The sequence below is a fragment of the Camelus bactrianus genome, chromosome 32, assembly GCF_048773025.1.
Source record: "Camelus bactrianus isolate YW-2024 breed Bactrian camel chromosome 32, ASM4877302v1, whole genome shotgun sequence".
NCBI lineage: Eukaryota > Metazoa > Chordata > Mammalia > Artiodactyla > Camelidae > Camelus > Camelus bactrianus.
Window position 1 is genome coordinate 4,696,188 of NC_133570.1, and position 24,069 is coordinate 4,720,256.

The 24,069-nt window shown below is 55.5% G+C and overlaps 1 protein-coding gene across 29 annotated transcripts in view; it reads left to right on the top strand.

Annotated features, from left to right (window-relative positions):
• The window catches only part of NCOR2 (nuclear receptor corepressor 2), a 215,037-nt gene that overhangs the window by 104,761 nt on the left and 86,207 nt on the right, over positions 1 to 24,069 (top strand). For 25 of the 29 annotated variants that reach the window (XM_074355898.1, XM_074355895.1, XM_074355901.1 and 22 more), the window contains 5 exons: positions 9,788 to 9,854; positions 16,744 to 16,916; positions 17,736 to 17,829; positions 19,100 to 19,278; positions 22,749 to 22,803. In XM_074355898.1, the coding sequence (XP_074211999.1) occupies positions 9,788 to 9,854; positions 16,744 to 16,916; positions 17,736 to 17,829; positions 19,100 to 19,278; positions 22,749 to 22,803 (568 nt within the window). The remainder of the gene's footprint in view (positions 1 to 9,787; positions 9,855 to 16,743; positions 16,917 to 17,735; positions 17,830 to 19,099; positions 19,279 to 22,748; positions 22,804 to 24,069) is intronic. The other 4 variants (XM_074355902.1, XM_074355923.1, XM_074355920.1 and 1 more) reach the window with 1 other exon arrangement.

Here is a 24,069-nt window from a genome sequence, read left to right on the forward strand (position 1 = left end):
GTGGAAGCTGGTGCTGGCTGGAGAGGGGTGGGCTCAGGATGATGGGGGGTGGCCATGGAGCAGCAGGGGCCCTTGGTCTGGGCTCTGATGTCAGCATATTTGGGACTATCCTGTGGTCGGCACTCGGGCCTGTCTGTGACCCAGCCCAGCATAGAGCAGCTGGGAGCTCTAATCCAGACCCAGAGGCTTTGCAGTGGCCAATATGCTGTATCTTAGTGACGGGGCCTTTTCCCAGTTGGATGCTAGAAGCAAAAAGACTTCGGTGAATTGCCACACAGAGTGGGTGGGGGCCGGGCTGGTGTAGGGGGAGCACCGGGACTGTCCTGGAGGCCAGTGACTTCACATGTTCATGCTGGGAGGGGGGAGTCGGCAGGGCAGCTGCCGGAAGCAGGCTGGCTTTTTCTTGGGATGCATTAATGGGAGTATAGCCTCCTTGGCTGAGGAGAGGATGTTACCTCATGTTGTTATCCAGGAACCCAAAATGTAAAAAGGGTCTTGACCCCCGAGGCGCACGTCTGTGAGCACTCTGGGGCTGTCGGGTCAGAGGCGGACCCCTGGGGATCACAGTCTCTGAACCATCCTAGGTGCCGTCACTGTGAGCGGGTGCAGGCATTTTTGTGTGACCTCAGAAGCGCCGGGCTTAGTGGTCCAGCGGGCAGTCCAGTTTGGTCTGATTGTCCAAGCTTCCCTGGGGTGGAATTGCAGGGTGGACGTGCCGCAGTGAGCTCCCCGTCCCTGGAAGCAAGCAGACCTCTCCGTGGTTTTCAGGTATCCGCTGGTGCTGGACTCATTGTTGGAGAGGTCCCTTCTATTATAATTTCTGGACTCATGTGGCTGGTGCAGGCCCTGGAGATCAGCACGGCCAGCTTCCAGTGACTGCAGAGCAACCCAGAACACCCCTTGTTGCCGGCGAGGTCCTTGGCCTGCCGAGGCTGCGGCTGTCGCTCAGCCTGTGGCTGGCAGGGGCTTCAGAGTGTCCTGCGCTGGGGCCCTGTGCAGCGTTGGGATTCCCGTGTCCGATGAGGCCTGTGCCTTTGTCTGGCCTTGAGAGTGTGTTCATTGCTCAGATACCAGATCCCTCTCGACTTTACACAGTTTATTTTCCAATCAGGCCATCGTCGGTCTTTATAAGCTTCCTGGGACTTGCCTTGCCCTGGGGCCACTGCAGGTGGTGGGGGAGCCTTAGATGGAGGTTGGGCGAGGGCAGGGGGGCCTCTAGGGCCTGCCACAGCTGGCTCGGGATGAGGGCGGGGTATTTGCATCTGGGCAGCCCTGCTGGAGACCATTCATTCCTTTGGCACACATTTATTCCACACTCACTGTGTGCCAGGCGCTGTTCTAGGACCTGGGGGCTTAGCTGTGTACACAGCGAAGACCCACACTTTCCCTCAGGTTTTATCCAGCAGTGGAGACAGAAAACACGTGAGTTAAGTAAACAAGAAAATCGCAACTAGGAAAAAGGGCTGTGGTCGGAGAGCTGTCTTAAGCTCTTGATGCTTTGATAGACCCAGTTGTATTTTCCCTTTTTGACACAATTTTTTTTCTTTTTTATGGAAGCATAGTCAGTTTGCAATGTTGTGTCAGTTTCTGGGGTCCAGCATCACGTTTCGGTCATAAATGTACGCATATTTGTTTTCGTATTCTTTTTCGTTGTAGGTCTCTACGAGGTGTTGAATATAGTTCCCTGTGCTGTACAGTAGGACCTTGTCGCTTATCTATTTTATATAGAATAGTTAGTATCTGCAAATCTTGAACTCCTGAAACTCCCGATTTATCCCTTCCCACCCTCTTTCCCCCATGGTAACCAGAAGTTTGTTTTCTATGTCTCGACAGAACAATTTTTGATAGCAAATTATTATACTGAAAATTTTACCTAAGTTTTTTTTTTTTCCACTACAAGGAGTAATATTTTAAGCTGAATAATGTGGATGATTTCAGGTTCTAAAAACAGCCACACAACAAAGGAAGGAGGTAGTCATACAAATTGAACTAGCTAGTAAGTTACGGCTACGTCCATGCTTAAGCAGAATAAAACCATAAACTTACTGAAACCAGTGCCCTATTTCTATGTCCCATAATCTTCATCAGAGGATGGCTCTGGCCTGCTAGAATAATACATTTTGGCTAAGCAGGTAACTGCCTGGTGAAATTTGTTCCAATTCTAAATCACAGATGAACATATTTAAGTTTAAAACACAGAGATGAGTAATGTTAGATTTCTTCCATAATGAGTGGCCAGTTTTATGTTAGGATAATGTGTCTGTCAAGCAAGTTATTCAACCTGATTTGTTCTTAGAATTTTACTTTTTTCTCATCGTTTTCCACTAAGATCATAATCACTTCTGTACTTTTAATTTCAGTGTGGTCATCATTAAATCAGTGCAGTTACTTACATTAAGAAATGCTATAAAGAAGGTCCACAGGGTGATAGGAGAGAAAGTTAGGGGTGACTTTAGCCTGGGGATCAGGGCAGGACCTGACAGTTGAGGGAACATTCAGGGACTGAGCAGCAGCTGGCAGGTAGACGTCCCAGGCAGGTGGAACAGGCAGTGCAAAGGCCTTGGGGCTGGACTGAGCTGGCAGGATCACAGAGAAGGCCGGCATGCCCCGAGGGGGTAGGTGAGGGAGAGGAAGGTGCTAGTCTGATCACCCAGGGCTGGTGAGGAGTTAGGATTTTATTATCTGTGTGAAGGGAGGTCAGCGATGAGGTTTATGCTGGGAGGTGATGTGATTGGATTTGGGAGCAGGGGCAGGTTGAGGGCCACAAGCATGGCTGGTCGCTTACTCTTAGTGCCTCAATTGCCCCATCTGTGAGAAGACAATAACAATAGCTCCCTTCTCCGAGGGTTGCTAAAGATTCAATGAGTTACTGTCTTTGAAGTGTGGAGCTCGCAGTCAGGCACACAGGAAGTGTTCTGTGATTTCTGTTCTTCTTACTTTATCAGCAGAGACCCAGAGAGTTACCCCTCATCATTCATTCATTCATTCAACAAACATTTACGAGCACCTGCTCTGTGCTTAGGCACTGTTCTGGGCCCTGGGGAGACAGCAGTGGGAGGCCCGACATTCTGGGGGTGCAGACAGATAATAAATAAAAATATCTGTGATCTAGTGACAGCCTGATAAGGACAGTAAGACGGACCAGGCTGGGGCTGGGGTAGGGCGTCCTGCTTCTTGGGGTGCAGAGCGTCACTGCTCGCCCTGGCCGGGCCTCCTCCCTGCCTCCCTGCCTCCCTCCCTCCCTCCCTCCCGTGGCTGTAATTGCTGCCAGGTGGAAGGTTATCCCCTCCCCAAGGACCTTGCCCTGTCACTTTAATTTCTCTGTGTCTGCACGCCGGGGCCGCCGAGTTAAAGTTAATTTCACGCTTGGCTTCCTGCAGCACTGGCAATTTCGGACGTGTTGAAGTCACCTGTACCCACCTCGACTGCTGTCCCTCTGCCACCTGCCTCTTCGGGAGACGTTTGGGGGATGTGGGGGCAGCCACAGATGCTCCTGGAGTGGGGCTGTAGGGTCTTTGCCCCCAGGCTGCGGGAGTCACTCCTCCGACCTCTCAGGCGTTGGGAAGCAGAGGGGCCCGAGGGCAACCCGAGAGTGGCATAAATAAGGGCTCTGTGGGAGGGCTGGCCCTGCCCTCTGCAGGCAGGACCTGCCAGGAGAGCTCTGGACTGAATTCAGGGAGTTGAGGAGCCCACATATGATGCAGTGAAAGGGCGTGGGTTGATGCAATGGTGACAGTTGCAGCTCCTGTGTGTTCTGTGGCCACCCCTGCACCTGGTGTTAGGGCCTTGTTCTCGCCTACCCTCAGGGCCTGGAAGCCAGCTGGCTCCTGGTGTCTCTCCCTCCCGGTTTGCTTGTCTTGCAGTCTGATTTCTCCCCTCCTCCTTCCTCGTTCGGGGGTTGGCTGATTCCCTGGGGCTGTGTAGGTGGAAACGGGGCTCGGGGGCCCAGGTGACTGTTAATAGGTCCTTGTGGTCTTGCTCTGGAGGGTCAGAGATGTTAAGTAACTTCCCGAGGGCCACACAGCCAAACCCCTAGGCCAGCCCGATCTGCACACCCATGCTGTTTTCCTCTCCTGGGTCTCCAGTCCAGGCTGTGCCCTCGCTAGCCCAGTGACCCTGGGCAGGTCTTGTCACTCTGTCAGTAAGTTGGTCTCCTTGGAATGTTATTTTGTGTGGGAAAAGTGCTTGGCCCCCAGGAAGCACGTTTCAGACCATCAGTCACTCTAGTCTGACAGGCTTTTCCCGAGGTGTGCAGGGCTCTGCAAGGGCTGCCCCCATCTTACTCCTTCCCCATAGTCGGGGGTCTGGCTCTCCCTGAATGCCCCTTCTTATCACCTCCGCATTCACCATCACCCTTACTCCCCTGAAACCCAGTGCTCTCATTTCCCTCTGCCTACTCTATTCCTCTGCTTCTCCCCGGCCTCAGCGCAAACCTCTCCTCCTCCAGGAAGCCTCCCCGGATTGACCCTTGCTTTCCTTTTTCAGAATCCCAAAAGCCCCAGGGCCAGTTCCACTCAGGGCATGGCTAGACTCTCCTCAAATGTCCACAGACTTTCCGTCTCCTTTTTATTCCTTCCTAGTTCCCGTTTCTCCTTCTAGTCCAGTGTCAGCTGACGAGGCCTGTATTTCTTTACAGGACATGCTTTTTAAAACCCTGACTTCCCCAAAAGGCTGTAGATATACTTTGTACCCCATAAATATCTCCACCGGCGAACTCATCGCCTTACCGGTCTGTCGGCCCTTCAAGAGCCCTCTGAGAGGAACTGTGTTCCTTATTTTTGCCGGACGAAATCTCAGTAGAAAAGATTTGTCTGCAGTAAGCTGTTTGCATCTGCAGTACCAAAACACTTCTTGGGACAAAATAAACACTGAAAAGAATGTTTGTCAGAAGAATGTGGAACAAGTGGACACCCCAAGCCAGATGTCCGGGGATTGCAGACCCGGATGCTGGCCTCTGGGGCAGGAACACGCTGTGGGAGGCAGTAGGGAATGGTGGGGACTGGGGTGAGCGGTGAGCTCGTCACCCTTTTATAGGGACAGTCAGGCCTCAGTTCCCAGCCTGTGGCCGTGAGGGCGTGTGGCCAGGCTGCCTGTTTTTTTTAAGAGAAGCTTTAAATTCAGCTTTTTTTTTTGCAACAGCAGCAGCCTCTGGTTTTCGATACTGGCAACAAATTCAGATTTTTTTAGAAAACACTGCAGTCCAAACACAACACCCTCACGAGCTGGCCCTGCTCGGTGGACTGCGCCTGTTTGCAACCTGTGGACTTGACATTTGTCCTCTTTGGCAGTAAGCGGATGCCTCTGGGTGCCAGGCCCGGTGCTTGCTTTGGAAGGAAACCTGGAGCAGCCGGGGAGAATTCATGCCTTCCAGTAGCTGCAGGGAACAGAGTGTCTGCGTGCGTCCCCTCTGCCCTCACGAGCCTTTGTCCTCACTGAGGCCCCTTCGGCTTGAGGCCGTGGCACTGCTGCTTGGTGAAGACGGTCGGAGGCTGGGTTAGTTTCCTCTGGTGCCAGAGCAGATCGCTGTACACAGGGTGGCTGAAAACAGCAGCAGTTTGTCCTCTTGCAGTTCCAGCGGCCAGAAGTCAGGGATCAAGGTGTCGGCAGGGCTTTGATCTCTTGAAGGCACTAGGAGAGGACCCTTCCAGCCTCTGCCAGCGCGGGTGTTTGCTCACCGCCCCCCCGTGTGTCTTCCTCCAAGTCCAAATCTCTCCTTTTTAGAGGGATGCCAGTCATGTGGGATTAGGGCCACCCGAATGACCTCATGCTACCTTTTTGGGGGAGGGGAGATTTAGTTTATTTATTTGTTTGTGTATTTAATGGAGGTCCTGGGGATTGAACCCAGGATCTCCTGCATGTGAATGTGCTCTCTACCACTGAGCTCTACCCTCCCCACCCCCCTTATGCTAACTTGGAGACCTCTGTGAAGACCCGATTTCCAGATAAGGCCACGTTCTAAGCTGCTGGGCATCAGGACCCCAACATCTTTTGGGGGGCGAGGACACATTTTAATTCGTAACATACACCAAGCCCCCTGCAAGCTCTAAAGTAAATTGTTTTTGACCTCACCGTGGCATTTCGACATAGGTCTTGTCTCTCTCTCTCTCACTCTCTCTCTGTTTTTCTTTTAAGTATTTTAAAATAGATAGATTTACAGAAGAGTTGCCAAGGTAGTACAGTCATCCCCTGGAGTCCAGGTGGGATTGGTTGCAGGAAACTTGCAGATACCAAAATCTTCGGCGCTCCAGTCCCTTATATAAATGTAAATGTCAGAGTCCATTTGGCCTCTGTATCTGTGGATATGGAACCCACAGACCTTACTGAGAATTTCCATATGCCCTCCACCCATGGTCCCCTAATGCAAACATCTTACGTACGTGATGTACATCTGTCGACACTAAGAAAGTGACAGCAGTACAACACAGATAGTATTATTATTAGCTAAGCTGCAGACTTTGTTTGGATTTTCCCAGTGTTCCCGCTAATGTCCATTTCCTGGTCCAAGATCTGACCCAGTTTCCTGCTTTGCACTTTGCCTTTGCATCTGTGACAAATTCTCAGTCTTCCCTTGAGTTTCCTGACCCTGGCCCCCTTGAAGAGGACCAGTCAGGGATTTTGCAGAACGTCCCACAATCTGGGCTTGTCCGATGTTTTCTCGGGAGGAGGCTGGGCTGGTGATCTAGGGGAAGAGGCCCACAGAGGTGAGGGGGTGCCTGACACCCCTAATGTCACTGCAGGTCGTGTTGACCTCGCCCCCTTGCCCAGGGAGGTGTCAGCTGTGTTTCTCCTCCGCCGAGTTGCTGTCTTTCCCCCCGACCCTGTGCTTTAGAAGCAAGTCCCCATCCAGCCCACTGTCAAGAGGAGGGGAGTATCAAAGAATTTGTGGATGCAAGTTGAAACTGCCACAATGATTAATAAATATTTGGGGGAAATGCTTTGAGGCTATGCAAATTTCCTGTCTCTCCTCAAAGTTTTGCCAACTAATTTAACATTCATGCAAGGGTCTTGCCTGCAGCAACTAGCGCTGTGGTGTCTAATCGTTATTTTCGGTTTCCCTCGTTCCTTCTACGTTTCTTAATTGGAATTCTGTAAGGAACATTTGTCCCTCCTCTGTCATTTATTTATTTAGTCAATCATTTATTTATATCCGTGTGGACTTGTGGATAATATTTGTTTTATTCTTTGGGTTGTAATCTAGGACTAGGGTTATTTATTTTGCCCCTCAAATTGTTCTAGCTTTGGCCATTGGAAACTCTTTCAGATTGAGTCCTATGTCCTTTTAATCGTTTTTGTTTTTGGTTTTTTTTTTTTGTTTGTTTTTTCTTTTTAGTGCTTCTTTACCTAAGGATGTTCTGGGCTTGTCTTGTCTGTTTCCTGCCCCAGATCTGGACTCAGCAGTTCCTCCAGGGAGAAATGGCCCCTTTTATTGGAGCATGGTGTTAGAGACCGAGATCTCCGCCTGGTGGGCTCACTGGTCTGGGCTGTCATTGCTTCTTGGCCTTCTCAGCTGTCTGTTTTTAAGTCCAAGTCATCAGTGCACAAACCCACAAGGCTCTGTACAGCTGGCCCTGCCAGCCTCACTCCTCCCCTCCCCTCCCCTCTCCTGCCCTCCCCTCCCCTCCCCTCCCCTGCCCTCCCCTCCGCCCCTCCTCAACCCTTTCCAGCCCCATGGGCCTTCTTCTGTGTCCTTCAAATACTCTGAGGTTGTTCCCGCCTCAGGGCCTTTGCACTCCCCGTGCCCTCTGTCAAGAGTGCTCCCTCTGGATCTTTCCACAGCCCAATCCTCCTGGTGCTGGAGATACCGGTTCACAGACACCTCTGAGAGCCTTTTCTTTACCCCTGAATCTAAAATGAATAGCCATGTCCTCCTGTCCCCCCATCACACACCCACTGCCCTGTTTAAGTTCCTGGATCCAGGCTTCCCTGGATTATCTTTCTTACTGTCAGTGTGGCCCCTCCAGGTGTCGCCCCCACGAGGGCCAGGACTCTGCCTGTCTTGCTCACCTCTGTGTCCCTGGGGCCCAGAGCAGAGCCCAGCACGTCGCAGGGGCTCAGGGCGCGTTTGCTGAGCGACGGAGGGGATGGCATCCTGATGCTGCCGCTCCCAGTTTTTGGAGAAGGAAACTTGAGGCCGAGAGGCCTCCTGAGATTTACTCAGAGACACCCTGTTGTGGAATGAGGGGTTCTGGCCTCAGCCTGTGTGACTGAGGACCCCCAGCACCTGTCCAGACTGGAGTCAGGGAGGCTGATGTAAATAGTGAGGCCTCGAAGTGGGAGGCCTGGCCGCCGATGGGAGGCAAGACCAGAGCGACCCAGAGAGGCTCGCCTCCCTGTCCTGTTAGCAGACGGTTCCGGCAGAGCTCTGAGCCCGGCTGGGGTCCAGTTATGAAGAGGGAACACACAGGCTTATCAGCGTTTCAGACTTGAGGCCAGGTAGTGAGGATGCTGACTTCTGCTGGACATCCCTGCAGGGCCTGGCGACGCTCGTCCGGCTGGGATGAGGCCTGGTGGCAGGCCCTGAGAGTGGCTGGGCCTGGCGCTGGGCCCCGGAGGTGGTGGTGTCTGTCTGCAGGGAGCGTGGGTGCAGAGACTGACTCCCTGTGGGGTCCCTGGGGCGGGCTGATTCCAGGCCCTTCAGCCCCTGGGAGGCGTGTGTTGGGGAAGCTTCACTCGTCAGTCAGGGCCTTTTCCTGAGCTTGGGGTCCTGGGTGGCCCATGGGCACTGTGCCTTCTGGAGGCTGGACAGGGCGTGGCTCCTTGTCATCGGCTTGTGAACTTTCGTAAGGGTTTCAGACGTGGCTGAGAATGTGAGCCAGTCGATGGATGCCTCCCCACTGCACACCCGGACGGGGGCAAACGAGTTCACGGGCCTCATGGGCTCCTGGGGCCTGTCTGTGACCCCCGCGGGCCCCAGGGTGCTGGCTGCTGCGCTCTGCTGGGTGTTGGAGGTTGTAGGGGGGGCCCAGGGAAAGGGGGGTCTGGGGGAGTGTGTATTCCATCCTCTTTATCCCTGAGTCTCCTCCTCTACCTCCCCCGGAGCTCTGTCCCCATTTCTTCTGATCATGTCTTTCTCTGCCTCTCAGCCTGTCCCTCTCTGTCTCTTTTTCTCTTTGAACCCCTCATCTCTGCGGGAAGCGTCCGCTACCCTCTGAGCCCGCAGGGGTGTGTGTGGCCCCCTTGGTTCAGTGCCTCCAGCATCCCAATGCTGAGAGGGCTCTGGTTTTTCCCAGCCTGAGGCGTGAGACCCCGCAGGTGCTTTCTGCCCAGGGGCTCCCACTAGCCCGTCACCGGCCGAGTCACATCACCCGGGGGCAGAGCAGGGGCTTGGTTGGAGCTGGGGAACACCAAGGCCGTCTCACTAAAGACCCCGTCCCTATGCTGCTGAGGGACTCAGGGTTGTGATCTCCCCGCCTGCATTCCTGGTCTAAGGCTGTGGATGTTTCTCTGTGGCCAGGGTCCCGTGGCAGGTGTGGCTGATGGGAGAGGGGACCCTGGGTGCCCAGAGGGTTGGTGGCAGCTCCAGGGGAGGGCAGGAAGCCTTGAGACTTCACCGCTCCCCGCCACTGAACCCTCTTTTCTGCAGACCGTGTTCAGCCTAAATGCGGGTGGGGGCACCTCATGCGGGGCAGAGGAAGGGCACATGCTGGCGGATCGTGGCTTGCTCTGGGGGCTGTGGGTGTCCCTCAGTTCACCGAGAACCGGTAACGGGGCAAAGTTCAGGGAGGGACAAAATGCCTGAAAGCCTGCCGTTCTGACCTGCCCCATTGGCTGTCTCCCTCCTGCTTAGAAACCAGGCGATGCGGAAAAAGTTAATCTTGTACTTCAAGAGGAGGAATCACGCCCGGAAACAATGGGTAAGCCATCACTGCGGCCCCCACCCCTGGAGTCTGCCCCGCCACCCCCCGCGCCTCCGCGGGCCGGACTTCCTCGAGAGCAGAGACGTCCAGGCCACTCAGGCCACTTCCACCAGGACCTCTTGGTTCCGCAGCTGCCTCGTCACTTGGTGTCCAGGGTGTGAAGAAAAGCCGAGGGCAGCTGCTTCAGTGAAGCAGGGGGCTCTGGGCTCGGCTGCCCCAGGGAGGCCGGGGTGTGGGCTGGGGGCTTGGAGCTCCGCCCTCCTCCTTTTCCAGCCTGGAGGGGGAGAAGGCACACCGTTGGCTGGGAAAATTGGTTCCTCGTTAGAGGACCTGTTGTGGACATTTTAGGCAGAAAGAGAGAGGTTTGTTGGAAGAGGTGGAGGATTGGGGTGGGCTGTGTGCTGGGCGGAGGTGACTGATGAGGGAATCCTTTAGAAATGAGCTTTTCCCAACCCCTAGGCCCATTCTGGGCTCAGGAAGATCAGGGCCCAGAGAAGCAGTGAGGCCCCCCTGCTTAGAAAGTGGTGCAGACTCTTGAATTCGCTGCACGCTCTGGTGTCTCAGCGGGGAAGCAGGCCCAAGGCAGGGAGAAACATCTGAGGGAATACCTTCAGTTGTGGTTTACGGTGGCTGTTCACTCCGCTGATTCACTGGGGGAGGTTAGGGCTGAGTGGTGGAGGAGGAGTTGCCCGTTAGTATTCTTTTAGCTGTGAGAGGAAGAAAGCTGGCTTAGATGTGTTTAAACAGTTAAGGAATTGGTGTAGCTGACAGAGTCCTCTGAGTGGAGTTCAGGAGTGGTTTGATCAGGTCGCATCTTCATTTCTATGCAGCGTTTTTCAACTCTGCTTATTAGTACGTTGAAAAACTGGTTTCCCTTTGGGACCTGAATTTCTGCAGCAGGTTTCAGGTTTCTAGACCCAGAGAGCTGCACTTTCTCAGACTGTCTCACAAGAGCTCTGGCTGTACCACTTGAGGGCCTGGATCCCTCTGAACCAGTTTCTGAATCCACCGTGCTCTGGCCCTAGACCTCAGCTGGGCCCTGGGAGAAGGGAAACACTTCGGGCCCAGATGCTGGTTGACTGGGAAGCTGGGTGAGCAGCACTCCGCATCTCAGGGCCCCCCAGGGTGAGAGGTGGTGGGCTCAACCTTTTCTTTCTCTACCTCCTCAGACTCTCAGATTGACTAGATGGTGACCAGAGGCACCTGGCTGGGTAGATGGGGTTCCTGAAATAGGGCATCCTATCTTAATTCGAGTTAAATATTTACTAAGGCTCTGCTGTGGGCCTGGTATAATGCTGAGCTATGCAGGGCTGGGTGGAGGAGACACAGGGATAAGTGCCCTGCAGAGGGATATGGTGGGCATGGGGATAGCCTGGATGTCCCACCACAGAGATGGTACTGAGATGGGAATGACCAGAAGGGGTCACCTTAGTGAGTATCTGGAGGTCAGATTGTCAAGGAACGGGCCCAGCAAGTGCAAAGGCCCTGAGGCAGGAGCAGGCGTGGATTAACACAGGACAGAATGTAGCAGGCAAGTCTGATGTACACGGCGTGAGTGAGGGGTTGTGGTTGAAAATCGTGGGAACCAGATCACCTAGAAACGTTTGCTCTCAACTAGGACAGAAGGTCTAGATTTTATTCTAAATACGGTAGGACACAATTTATTCTTAATAAATGTATTCTTAATAAAGAATACAAAGTCTTTAATATAAGAATTTTCAGTTGTGCAGAAAGTTTGGCAGAAGACTACAATGAACACCTGTATGGCCACCATCTAGACTCCGTTGTAGTTAACGTTTCTTTATATTCGCTTTGTGTGTGTGTGTGTGTGTGTGTGTGTGTGTGTGTGTGTTTGTGTGTGTGTGTAAGTATGAATGCTTTTGTGTTGAACTGTAGGTGCAGAAACCCAGACCCTTACCCCATCACTTCAGTGTCTATCTCCCGGAGGAAGGAAATTTTCTCATCACATCTAACAATCCACAGCCCTTCCCCAGTCTGGGCTGGGGGTGGGGTTCCTTCGGGGTGGGAGGAAAGAGATCTGATTTACATTTTAGAAAGGATCCCAGTGGCTGCTGGGGGTGGAGCTAGGTGGGTGCTGGTTCTTAAGAAGTCTCCCAGGCTCCTGGGGGGGTCCCTGGAGGGGATGGAGGGGAAATGGGCTTATTTAAAGGTAGAGGAACTGGAGACTTCTAAGAAATTCTGGGTGGCTTTGTGGCCAAGCTGAGCCCATCTTCAGAGAAGCCCTCATGAAAATGAATTCAGGAACCGCAGAAGCTACGACAGGAGGGCATCTGGAATGATCTTGTTCTTGTTCTTATATGATGAGGCCAAAGCCCCCGATGCATCCATGCGTCTCTGTCCGCAAGGCTGGGAGGGGCTTGGTCAAAAGGACCCCCTTCAGATCTGAGTGCTCCCTGCACGCCACCGTGAGTCAGCTCCTCTCCGAGGGGCCCTCACTCCTTAGAGGTTCCTGGGACCCCGAGTCAGCCAGCCGCCCACGCTGCCCTGCACTCCTCTTCCCCCAGAAGTGTGCTCAACACCTGCAGGAACCTCTGCCCTCCACTGGCCCTGCCCCGTCTGTCCTTCCCTGGGGAGCTGGGCTTGGTCCCCCATCCCCGGAAGCCAGGTTGTGTGTGTGTGTGTGTGTGTGTGTGTGTGTCCGTGTGTGTGTGTGTTGGGGGTGGGGGGTGTAGGGCTGAGTCACAGAGGCACAGGTTCAAACCCCACACACCATACCCACTGTGTGTATCTTGGGAGAGCTGTCTTGCCCCAAGCCTCGCTTTTCCTCATCTGGGAAATGGGGTCGTGGTGGGGCTGCATGAAGGGCTGGCGTGGTGCCTGGTATAGGTAGCGTGTGACTGATGGTGGCCTCATAGGATGGGTTAGTCGGGATGAACTCAGCGAGGACGGTGGACATGTTCATTTCCTGAGGCCACTGGAACCGATGACCACAAACTGGTGCCTTAAAACAACAGAAATGTGTCCTCTCACAGTTCCAAGGCCAGAAGTTTGAGATCAAGGTGTGGGCAGGGCCATGCTCCCTCCAGAGGCTCTAGGGGAGGGTCCTTCCTGCCTCTTCCAGCTCTAGTGGCTGCAGGCGGTTCCTAGCTGTGGCCACCTGACTCCCGTCCCTGCCTCATCTTCACCCGGCCTTTCCTCTCTCTTTTGTCACTCGGACATCTGTCATTGGATGTAGAGGTCGCCCTCCTCCAGGACGACCTCATCTCAAGATCCTTAACTTAATTGCATCTGAAATAAGCTTTTTTCAAATAAGGTACATTGACAGGTCCTGGAGGTTAGGACGTGGACACTTCTTTCGGGCGGCCACCGTTAAGTCCCTGCAGTGGGCGTTGGCACGTTTTCAGCATAATCTGCCTTTTCTTTCTCCTGCCTTGTCCTCGCTCTCCTTTTTATCTATTTCTTTTTTTAGAGACAGCGACAGCTACAGGTTTGCTCACTCCTCTCATATCCCCCACACCTCTGAGGTTCTTATTTTTCACGTCTGGACTTTTTCCTGACCCGCCTGGCATCCGTGACTTGCTTCTGCAGCCGGGAGAGCCCCAGCCCCAACCCCTCCTCCATCGCTAAACACAAGGGGAGAGGAGACTGAGCCCGGTTCTCAGGCAGCCAGCGGGCCAACATCCTTCCGGCTCTGTGACGCCCGCCCCGCCGAGCCCAGCGGAGGAAAGCCTTTGGATGAGGCTGCAGACTCCCTGGGGATCTGGAGGATGCCGGGTGGCCAGGTGACCACGGAGGCCAGCTCCCCAAGCCAGCCGGCTCCAGCCTCCTTCCTAACACTGACCTCCTTTTCTTTCCCCGTCGGCCTGGCTGCCTTCTTCAGTTTTGTGGGCACCTCCTGGGCACTCCATCTCTCATCACCTCCTTAAGGGTAGAGCTGCACCATGCGATGCCTGGCAGGGCAGGAGGGGTTCAGATCCTGGCTCTGCTCAGTGACTGGGGTGGATCATTTAACTCCTGGCCTCAGTTCCCTGTTCTGTTCAGTGGGATTAGAGGAACACCCACCCTCAGCTTGAGAGGCTGCAAGCAGTGCGCTCAGGGCGCCACCTGGACTGCAGCGGATGTTCACAACTGCCAGCCGCAAGCTGGCCCTAAAATTCACAGGGGCCCCAAATAGCCAAAACTGTCTTGAAAAGAGCAGCCAGGTTGGAAGATTCATTTCCTGATTTCAAAACGTATCACAAAGCTGCAATAATCAAAACAGTGTGGTTGTAGCCTAGGGACACACATGGAGGTCAGTGGAACAGAACAGAAATGGAAATAACCCCTCGCATCTCTGGCTGGTGGATATCTGACAAGAGGCCAAGTCCATCCAGTGAGAAAGGATGGTCTCGTCCACAGATGGTGCTGGGACAACTGGACATCCACATCCACATCCATAACAAGCGGGCAGTTGGAGCCCACCTCAGATTTAACACAAACAGTAACTCGGAATAAATAAGAGACCTAAATGCGAGAGCTAATGTTATGCAATTCCTAGAGAAAACCCCATAGTCCTTGTGACCTTAGGTTTGGCAGTGGATCTTGGGTGCTCCACTAAAAACACAAGCAGCAAAAGGAGAAACAGACGCACTGGCTTGATCAGAATAACCGCCAGGATCCTGACCTCCCTGTCTCTGTCTGTGTGAGCCTGGGCAAGGTGCTGACAGCCCCAAGTTTTGAGCTCCCGCCTGTGCAAAGGGCTAGTGGTCATGGCTTTATGGGGTTTGGGAGAGTCAGGTTTGGGAAAGTCAGTCTGTGGGAAGGACTCGGCTGAGTGTCTGGCACGTGACATAGTGGTGCTCAGCCAGCGTCAGTGGTGATGGTGATGGTGGTGATGGTGATGGTGATGATGATAAAGAGGAGAAGAATTCAGGCTGAGGGTGACTTGTCTTCATAACATGAATAAACTGGTCACAGGGGCCCTGCTCCTTTCCCCCTGTAGGTCCTTGTTCCTGGCACCCCGCAGACTAGCTTAGCACTGCTCATCTGCTGGAGTGTGAGTGTGTGTGTGTGAGAGTCAGTGTGTGTGTGAGAGTCAGTGTGTGTGTGAGTGCATGCACAAGTGGGTGAGTTTGAGAATGTGTGTGAGTTTATGAGTGAGTGAGTGTGTGTGTGAGTGCGAGAATGTAAGTGTATGTGTTAATGTGAGTGAGCGTGTATGTGTAAGGGAGTACATGTGTGTGTGCATGTGTGAGAATGTGTGTTTGTCAATGTGAGAGAGTGTGTGTGTGTGTGTGTGTGTGTGTGTGTGTTTGTGTGATCTGCTTCCCCCCCGGCCGGTGGATCCACCCGTGTGGAAACCCCGAGCCCGGCCACTGCCGCCCTGGGGAAGGCACCGCAGTCACTACCGCCCAGTGCCTTCGGCCCTCAGTGGACCCAGCGCACACAGCACACAGCAGGTGGCACTGTGGTTAGACGTGGAGGGGGACTTCCTCCTCCTGGACAGTGCTCAGGAGCTGTGCGTGTCTCTGCATGTGGTTCTTGGGGCTGGGCAGCATGGCTGGATGTCCCCTCACGGCTGTTGTGCTCCTGCCCACGTCCCTTTGCTCCATGAGGGCCCCAGCTGGTCAGTGGCCCTGCGGGTTTCTTGCTTGTCTTCACTGGTAACTGCATTATTTTCCTCTGCTGGATTTTGGTGAACATTTTCTCACCTCTTCCCTTCTGACATATTTTCTCGCTCTCGCCCATCAGACTGAGGCCTCTCTCGCAGAGTTGAGAGGGTGGGGAGGGTCCCCTGCTCTCACGGGAGGCTGGGCTGGGTGTCCTTCATGCGGGTTCCCATCCCCACGGGTGCTGTCTGCGGCATGCTGCCACGAACACATGTGGCTGTTGCCTGCTATTGGAACTTAACCTCCCAAGGGTTCTCAGAGCAGCCCACATGCACGTGGGGCCCCTGGGAGCTGGGGGCCAGCTTCTACTCCTCCTCAAAGCTGGCCTGGCTGCCCCTTGGGGACCATCATGCTGCAGGGTTTGGTGGACTAAGGTCACAGGTTGCCTCGGTCAGAAGCTGAAATACAGGATGGGGTGGGGTGTCTGGGCACGAGGACCAGAGATGGGTTTTCTGATTATGCTAAAGTGTCAAGAAGGCATTCAAGCGAGACTCCCAGACCAGGCCATCTGTCCACCGCAGCTGTTAGAGACAGGGAGATTGGGGTCTCATGGGCGGCCGGATGCTCCCTGCCTGCTCAAGGTCTGGGTCACCTTGGAGACTCGGAAGCCAGGCAGCTACACTGGGTCTGCCAGGGGTCTTTTCTCTAAGGAAGGACATACAGCAGGAAGCACTGTGGTTAGACATGGAGAGGGACTTCCTTGTCTTGGATGGATGTTAGCTTGGGTTGCCTGGGGAGCATGGTTGGGCCTGAGGCCAGGGAGTGAGGAACTATTCAGAAAGCAAGTGCTTTCCAAGGGGCGGCCCTGGGTCTGATGGACACACCAGAGCTGTACTGCCTGACACAACCTCTTACCATGACAGAAGCAGTCTGTGTGTGCACTGCCTAGTACCTGCAGTAACCCCGGCTCCATGTGGCCACTGAGCACTAGGAGCGTGGCAGGGGGCCAGGGACCTGAATTTAAACGTCACTTAATTTTATGTGGTTAATAGCCACATGTGGCTGGAGGCTTTGTATTGGACGAGGACTTTCTAGAGGGAGGCTAAGCAGGGGGGCCCGTTCTTAGGGAGGGAGGCAGCCGGGCCCTTAGGGCAGCCTGTGGGTTTTCTTCAGGGGCCTGGGTCTACCCAGGTCTCCGCGTGATCGTGTGTGTGTGTGTGTGTGTGCGCGCGCGCGCATGACTGTGTGCGTGTGGCGAGGTGGGGACGGGGGCTGGGGGCCGGATGCAGGAGGGACAGCTGCCTCAGTGTCCCCCCCCCCCCCGGGCGCCCTCCCAGGAGCAGAAGTTCTGCCAGCGCTATGACCAGCTCATGGAGGCCTGGGAGAAGAAGGTGGAACGCATCGAGAACAACCCCCGGCGGCGGGCCAAGGAAAGCAAGGTGCGCGAGTACTACGAGAAGCAGTTCCCCGAGATCCGCAAGCAGCGGGAGCTGCAGGAGCGCATGCAGAGGTGAGCGGGCGGCCTCCCCCCACCCCTCCCTGCCTCCCAGGGCCTGGGTCAGCCTGACGCTGTCAGCAGAGGAGCCCTGGCTGCTGTCATACAGAAGGCACAGCAGGGTCTCAAACTGGCCGCCCAGGGGCCACATCAGGATGTGACACTCAGAGCCTGCCTTGCCTTAACACTTACGTGAAAGAAACTTAAATCCACTTCGGTGGAGTGGGTTCCTCTTCCGGTGCTCCGTGGGCTGGTACCTCCCAGCTTCGTTCATTATGTGGCCCCTGAAGTCTGCTGAGTCTCCCATGGTGGCCCTGGGGACGGGTGAGAGCCCGTGTAGGGGTGCCCAGGGCACGGCAGGTGCTCGGTGGCATGTGGCTGCGGTTTCGGTGGTCACAGAGATAAAGTGCTGGACAGTGAGCAGCGATGAGGAATTTCACTCTTGGCTGCTGGACACTCCCAGCCTGTGTCTCACCCAGGGCCTCCTCCCAGCCCTGGGGTCCAGGTGGCACTTTGCCCTACGTTACAGGGAGGCACAGGTCTGAAGAGGCAGCGCTGGGGTTTGTATGTGGATCTGCGTGGCTGGTCTTTTGGGGGGGCACCTTAGGAGAGATAAAGGGCTCTGGCATATCTGGGTCAGGTCGGGGGCTCCATGCCCTCTCCCCTGGACCCCTGGGCTTGGGGCTGTCCGTGTGGGTGTGGGAGGCCTGGCTCCTCCCCACCGCCCACATGCCGCCTCTGGGGAAGTTGTGGGCCCAGCTCTGTGCCGCCGTGCCGGCCGGGCACCCCTGGCTGCCGAGGGGCCGGTCCTGAGTGTGTCCCTTTGGTCTCCAGCAGGGTGGGCCAGCGGGGCAGTGGGCTCTCCATGTCAGCTGCCCGCAGCGAACACGAGGTGTCTGAGATCATTGACGGCCTCTCGGAGCAGGAGGTAAGTCCACTGCCTTGGCTCTGCCACAGCTCCATCCCGTGGCCACTGTGTGCGGAGAAGGTCCCAGAGGGTCCTCGGGGATGTTAAGGGAACAGCATTCGGGGGTGATGGTTGGAAAGGGAATTCAGGACAGAGACTTCACCTCACTAGCCCAGGCTGACCTGAGGTTCCCTGAGGGGGAGGAAGAAGGGCTGGGCGGGAGGAGAGACGTGGTCCGTTTTGCGGGAGGTCCCAGTCGTCCCAGTGCAAGGCCCAGGGGGGTGGAGGCTGGAGGCAGTGCGCAGCAGAGCAGGGGCAGGGAGGGCCTGCTGGGAGAGACTTCTGCCTGTGGTCTGCCATGACAGTGTGTCTGGGACAGCCGAGGACGACGCGGAGGTGCTGGTACTGCTCTGAGTGCTAGGGGCGCTCAGGCCAATGTGGGGCCCTTCTCTCTGCCAAGGGTCAGGGCCGTGCCCCCATGCCCCTCCCCTGCTCCTGGTGGGAATCCCCAGCACTGAATGGAGTGCTTGGGTGTGGGAGGCTGGGCGGCGGATGCTTTGAACTGGCTGACCTTGGCTGGGCCAGGCCCTCGCCTGACTCCGGAGATGGGTAATTAATCGCCAGTAATGGGCTGGCTGCAGAGATTTGGGGAAATGAGCCCAGCTGAGTGGCGGCTCAGAGCCTCTTAATAGCCACCCCGATGCATTACGAGTGAGCCTGCCCGGCTCCTGCTGTGAACGGGGCTGGGCGGGCTTGGTCCCAAGTGGGCACGCTTGAAGGAGCTGGATCCAGGCTGGGGGCGGGTGGCTGGGGAGGAAATAACTCTGGAGTCTCACCAGGCTCTGCTGGAGAGAGGCAGCCCCTCGCCCTACCCCGCATGCCCTCTAACCCGGAGGGCCAGGCCCCGTGTCCCAAGCTCGTTTGGCCCAGCTGGGCTGCACATCTTCCCTGCAGTGTTTTATGGTACTTGCATTCCCAAAGGGAAGATTCATTGCTCCCCTCTTACTGCAGATAAGGTGACTGCTTCTCTCTGCATTTAATTTACAGCTCTGCCCACCATAAACCAGTCTGGGGCTGCCTTTAAATTCTCCCTTCCCCCTGCATGAGCTATTACTATTTTTTAACTTGCCATTAGCATTCTTTCCGGTTTCCCACCCTTGCTGAGAACATCCCTACCCTCGGCTCCTCACCCAGGTCCCCGGTGCTGGCAGGAGCACCCCCCGCCCTCCCTGGCCCTGTCCCGTCGCATGAGCCCTGACCCGGACCCGCTGCCGTCTGTCTTTCCCTCCAGAACCTGGAGAAGCAGATGCGCCAGCTGGCCGTGATCCCGCCCATGCTGTACGACGCCGACCAGCAGCGCATCAAGTTCATCAACATGAACGGGCTGATGGACGACCCCATGAAGGTGTACAAAGATCGGCAGGTCATGAACATGTGGAGCGAGCAGGAAAAGGAGACCTTCCGGGAGAAGTGAGTCCCCTGTCGCCGCGGCGGGGGCCTGGCCGGGCCACCGCGGACCTCTCAGCCCCTCCCTGTCCTTGAGAAACTCGTCCTGGCTTCCTAGGGCTGCCGTGACAAAGGACCGCAAACTGTGTGGCTTACAACGGGAATCTGTTCTCACACGGTTCTGGAGGCTGGAAGTCCAAGATCAAGGTGTGGGCAGGGTTGGTTCCTTCTGTTCCAGGCCTCTCTCCTAGCCTGGCTCCCTGGCCGCCCGACAGTCGGTGTCATGACTTGGCTTATAGATGGATCCCTCCAGCTCAGCCTCTGTCTTCACCAGGACTTTCTTCCTGTGTGTCTCTGTGTCTTCCCCTTTTCCTATAAATTCACCATCATACTGGCTTTGGGGCCCACCCTATTCTGGTCTGACCTCATCTTAACTAATTGTGTCTGCCAAGAACTCATTTCCAAATAAGGTCACGTTCTGAGACTCTAAGTGGACCTAATATTGGGGGGACAGGATTCAAACCGGTCCAAAGTGTCAAGGCAGCTTTCTGTGAAACGGGGCAGTATGTATCAGAAGAACAAGGCAGGAGGCCCCACGAGGCTGGGCTGAAGTCTTGGGCAGACGTTTGTGGCTGGCTGGTGGCTTTTTGGTTTTCCTTTACTTGGAACGTGGCCATTTGTTGAGCACGTCTTTCATCATAGACACTGAGCAGTTGTTTTCTGGGTTTTGTGCATTTGTCACTCTTCTCCCGTGTAATAGCATTACCAGGCCATCCCCTTTACACAGGTGAGGAGACAGAGGCTCAGAGAGGTTAAGACACCTAACAGAGGTCACACAGCTTGCAAATGGTGATGACAGGATTCATACTTCCCCAGCTTCGGGGCAAGGGCTCGGCTTCTGTGAATGGAGAGGCCTGTTGGGGGAGGGGTGGTATGGAGCCAGGAAGCAGAGGGGCTTTGGAAAGCAGAGGCAGGAACTGGACGCTAAGAGGTGAAGCTTGGGTGGGGCTTCTAAAGTGAAAGCGCAGAGACGCTGTTTTGGGGACACGAGTGAGCTTACTAGATGGAGAAGGCCCTCTTTTTCCCCACCAAACTCAAAAGTTGTGTCCTAGGGAACCGTATTCTGGGCACAGAGAGCCTTCTCAGGACCCAGGACCCCCAGGAGGCAAGGGTGGGAGACTGAGGCACAGGTGGAGGCCTCAGTGTTCAGCCAGGAGGGCGTATTGGAAACAGACTGCCTGCTGAGCCACTGGACCTCCACGCGGACCTCCACGCCCACCTCCACCTCCAGAGAAGCCTTCATCACTAGGCGGGTTGTTTCAAAAGAGATGGCCCATGTTCCCCAGCCACCTGCTGTGGGGCCAGGTCGCAGGGGCTGGGGCTGTCTCTGCTCTTTGCAGGGTTGGGTGGCCCCAGAGTGCCAGACTGGGCTTCAGGGACGGGGATGATTCTGGGTCATGGGCAAGGCTGGGGTGACTCATCCAGTACGGACGCCAGGACTTGAAAATGCAGGAGGAGCAATGGAAGAGGAGGGCCTTGGGTGGAAAGTGATATTTTTTAAAGTAGCTTTTGATTATGGAAATTCTAAAACATACGTAGAGAGGGATGTATAATGCACCCTCGAGTGCCTAACACAGATTCAGCAGTCTTCCACGGGAAATAGCACTTCGGGGAGCAATTCCTGCAGTGTGTTTGGGGTTTACTGCTCAGAGACAGAAAACCCAGGTACTTAGCGGCTCATTTCTAGGTCCTCACAGCCGCAGATATGATTGTCCTGCCATTGAATCAAGTCCTTAGTGTCAGGTGTTGTACAATTTAAAACCAGCAAAGTGACTACAGAACAGAGATGGATGCGAAGAATTACTGTTGCATTAGGTATTTAAACTCCCCCTGCTGTGTTTGATTTTTTTATGCTTTCTTTAAAAAAAAAAGGTTTCTAGGGGGCCTTTATGGAGCTTTCAGGTTGTTATTCTAACCTAATGATTTCACACTCTGTTAATTCAGTGGCTGAAGAATAGGGGACCTAGGCTAGGCTGATGTCTGCTGAGACTCAGTTTAGCAACTTGTCTTTCAGGATCCTGGTTGAGCTCTCGTTTTCAGCGGAATGGATAGCACTCAGGGCCTTTGGAAATCGTGTGCTGGTGACATAATGCTCCATCACTTGCTGGTTCCGTGACTTTGAGCACCCACTGCCCCTCCCTGAGCCTCAGTTTCCACATCTGTAAAATGGGTACAGCCGCAGTGCCACCTTGTTTAGCTGTCTTGAGGTGTCCAGTGCAGTGAAAATTCTCAGTTAATCTTGGCAGAGGATACAGGTGTAGGTTGGAGGGAGGTGGAACAGCTGACCTAAGAGATTCCCAAGTTTGATTCCTGGTCTCTGGGGGACCCCATCTCTGCTTGGGGAAACCCTGAGGATGGGATTTTGTGGGAAGGAAGTGTCACTGGGGCAGGGAGAGGGAGGGGAAGGGAAGAGTCTGTCTGTCTGGAAAAGAAGGGCATTAGGCCGCCTCCAGCTTTGCAAGCTGCCTGAGGCAGGATCCTCGCCCGGGAAGCCTGCCTCTGACTCGTGGCTTCCTCTGGGAAGAGGGAAGAGGCTGTTCCGGATTCTCCAGTGTCTGTTTGGGGAACAGGGGAGGGGCCCGCTGGCCTCTTGCCCAGCCATCTGGAGGGCCGGGCAGGACAATCGCCAGGCGCTGGCCCAGGTTCCCGAGGGGCGACCCGGGGCCCCTGCCTCACCAGCAGCCTCTTCTCTCCCGAGGGAGGCCACGGGGTGGTGGCACGACTTGGGGACGGGCAGGCTGAGGCTCCACCCATCATCCTCGGGGCCCTGAGCAGCCGTGACCCACATCTCCGCCCCCGCTGTCCGCCTGCTCCTGTGGCCCTGACATTTCAGCCTGGCTGAGCTCTTTCCCAGTAATTCTCCCAGCTTCGCAGGAAGCCAGCTGGTGGGGTGCCAGCTCCCCACCACCTCTCCAGCTTAAGTCCCTTTTTGCCTCCTCCTTGGCTGGCTTGCCTCCTGCCTGCCTCCCCGCGGGCACTCAGAGCCTCTGCTCCCACCTCTCCCGGGAAGGCCTAGCGGCCTCGAGGTCCCGGCCTGTGACCTCGCGGTGGGGGCCCCTGCGTGGGCCGGGCGAGGCCCAGCTTCCCAGGCCCAGCCGGAGATAGAAACAAAAGCAGATTTTAAAAGGGGGGGAACCCCACCAAAGGGCTGCATGTAATGTCCTCATTTTTCCTGGAACCCGCCTCCAGCAGGACAAACAAATGTATTTTCAAAGGCGCTAAAACCAGTGACTCATTCCAAGGAACGCCCTCTCTTACCCCTCGGTCCCGCCCGCTGCGGCCCTTCCCACACCCCCCTGGGCTTAATTGCTCCGAGTGGGGCGGCGCCCGGCCAGCTGGGCCAGCGGAGATGGCAGGCGCCCGGGAGCTCGGCGGCAGCCCAGCCGGGAAGCCCCCCTCGGCCTGGTCTCAGGCCCGCCCTTCTCTTCCCACAGGTTCATGCAGCACCCCAAGAACTTCGGCCTGATTGCATCGTTCCTGGAGAGGAAGGTGAGTCGCTGCCCGCCAGCCCAGCGCCACCCGTCCCGTTCCCTCTGGCGTCTACTCTTGCGGGCAGCCACTCGGGCTGGGGCGAAGGACCCTCCCGCCCCGCCCACGAGGCCTCTGCCTGCTTGCCCCTTGCTCCCATTGCTGACAGTCTTCCCTCCCTCCTTCCTCCCTCCCTCCCTCCCTCCCGGAGGAGCAGCTGCAGGCCCCGCCCCTGCCTCCCGGGCCCTGGGGGGGCGGAGCTCCAGGCTGGGAAACCCCAGGAGAGCTGTGCGAACCAGCTTCTCTGGGGCCAGCTCCTCCGACGCCGCAGCGGGCATCCTGGCAGATTGCACACGGGTTCTGGAAGCCATGCCGTGCCTGGCATCCTACTTAAGGCTTTATAGGCAAGAGTGGTGGTCTTCCAGGGCGTGGGATGGAATGACCTTTCTGAGTCCCCCAATGGCCCCTGTATGCTGACTCCCCTGATGCCCAGCCAGGCGTGTGGCTGGCAAGTCCTCATCTGCTTCAGATAAACCTTTATATTGAACTGATGCTGGAACTCCACCTTGCCCCCAAACCCAGGCTAGGGTGGTGCCCCTTTCTGCTCTGGCTCTCTGTTGGCAGGTAGACACAAAGCGTCCCAGAGAAGGGTGAAGCCCCTTTCAGTGCACCCACAGCTGTGCTGGGCAGTGGCCAGAGTGGTCGCAGGTGGGAGGGAGCTGGTTTGGGGGCTGGACGTAGCCCCGTGTCAGAGTCGGTCATTGGGTCCCAGCATCATTGGGGTGGAGTCAGACAAGCTTCCGGAAAAGGTTTACTTTCTGGAGCTGCTGTTCTGGGTGTTTTAAGCAGCGTTCCCTTGAGTCTCCTTTCTCAGAGATGGGGTGTCTGCCCACCCCAGCTTTGCAAATACCCTGTTGCTGGAGGCCTCATGCTTCCTAATTGTGGGAGGGCAGTTGTAGCAGGATCCAGGCGGTTATTTTAAAGGGTAACAGTTGTTCCCAGCATCTGCCTTTAATGAGCTGATAACCATAGAAGGAGGGAGATGGGGCAGTGTGGGGAAACGAAATCTCTCCCTGCCTGAAAAACCAGTGTGGAGAAACAAGCCCTATAAATAGCCTCTCCTCTGACTTAGGGACAGCTTCTTGCTCGGGGTGTGGACAACCTGGGAGGCTCTAGGCTGGGGCTTCCTGGAGATGGAAGCAGGGGTTTCCGAAATTGCTAATTGAGCAGCACTGTTTGGGAATGAAGGAATCAGAGGTCTCCACGCTGGGGAATAAACTTTATGGT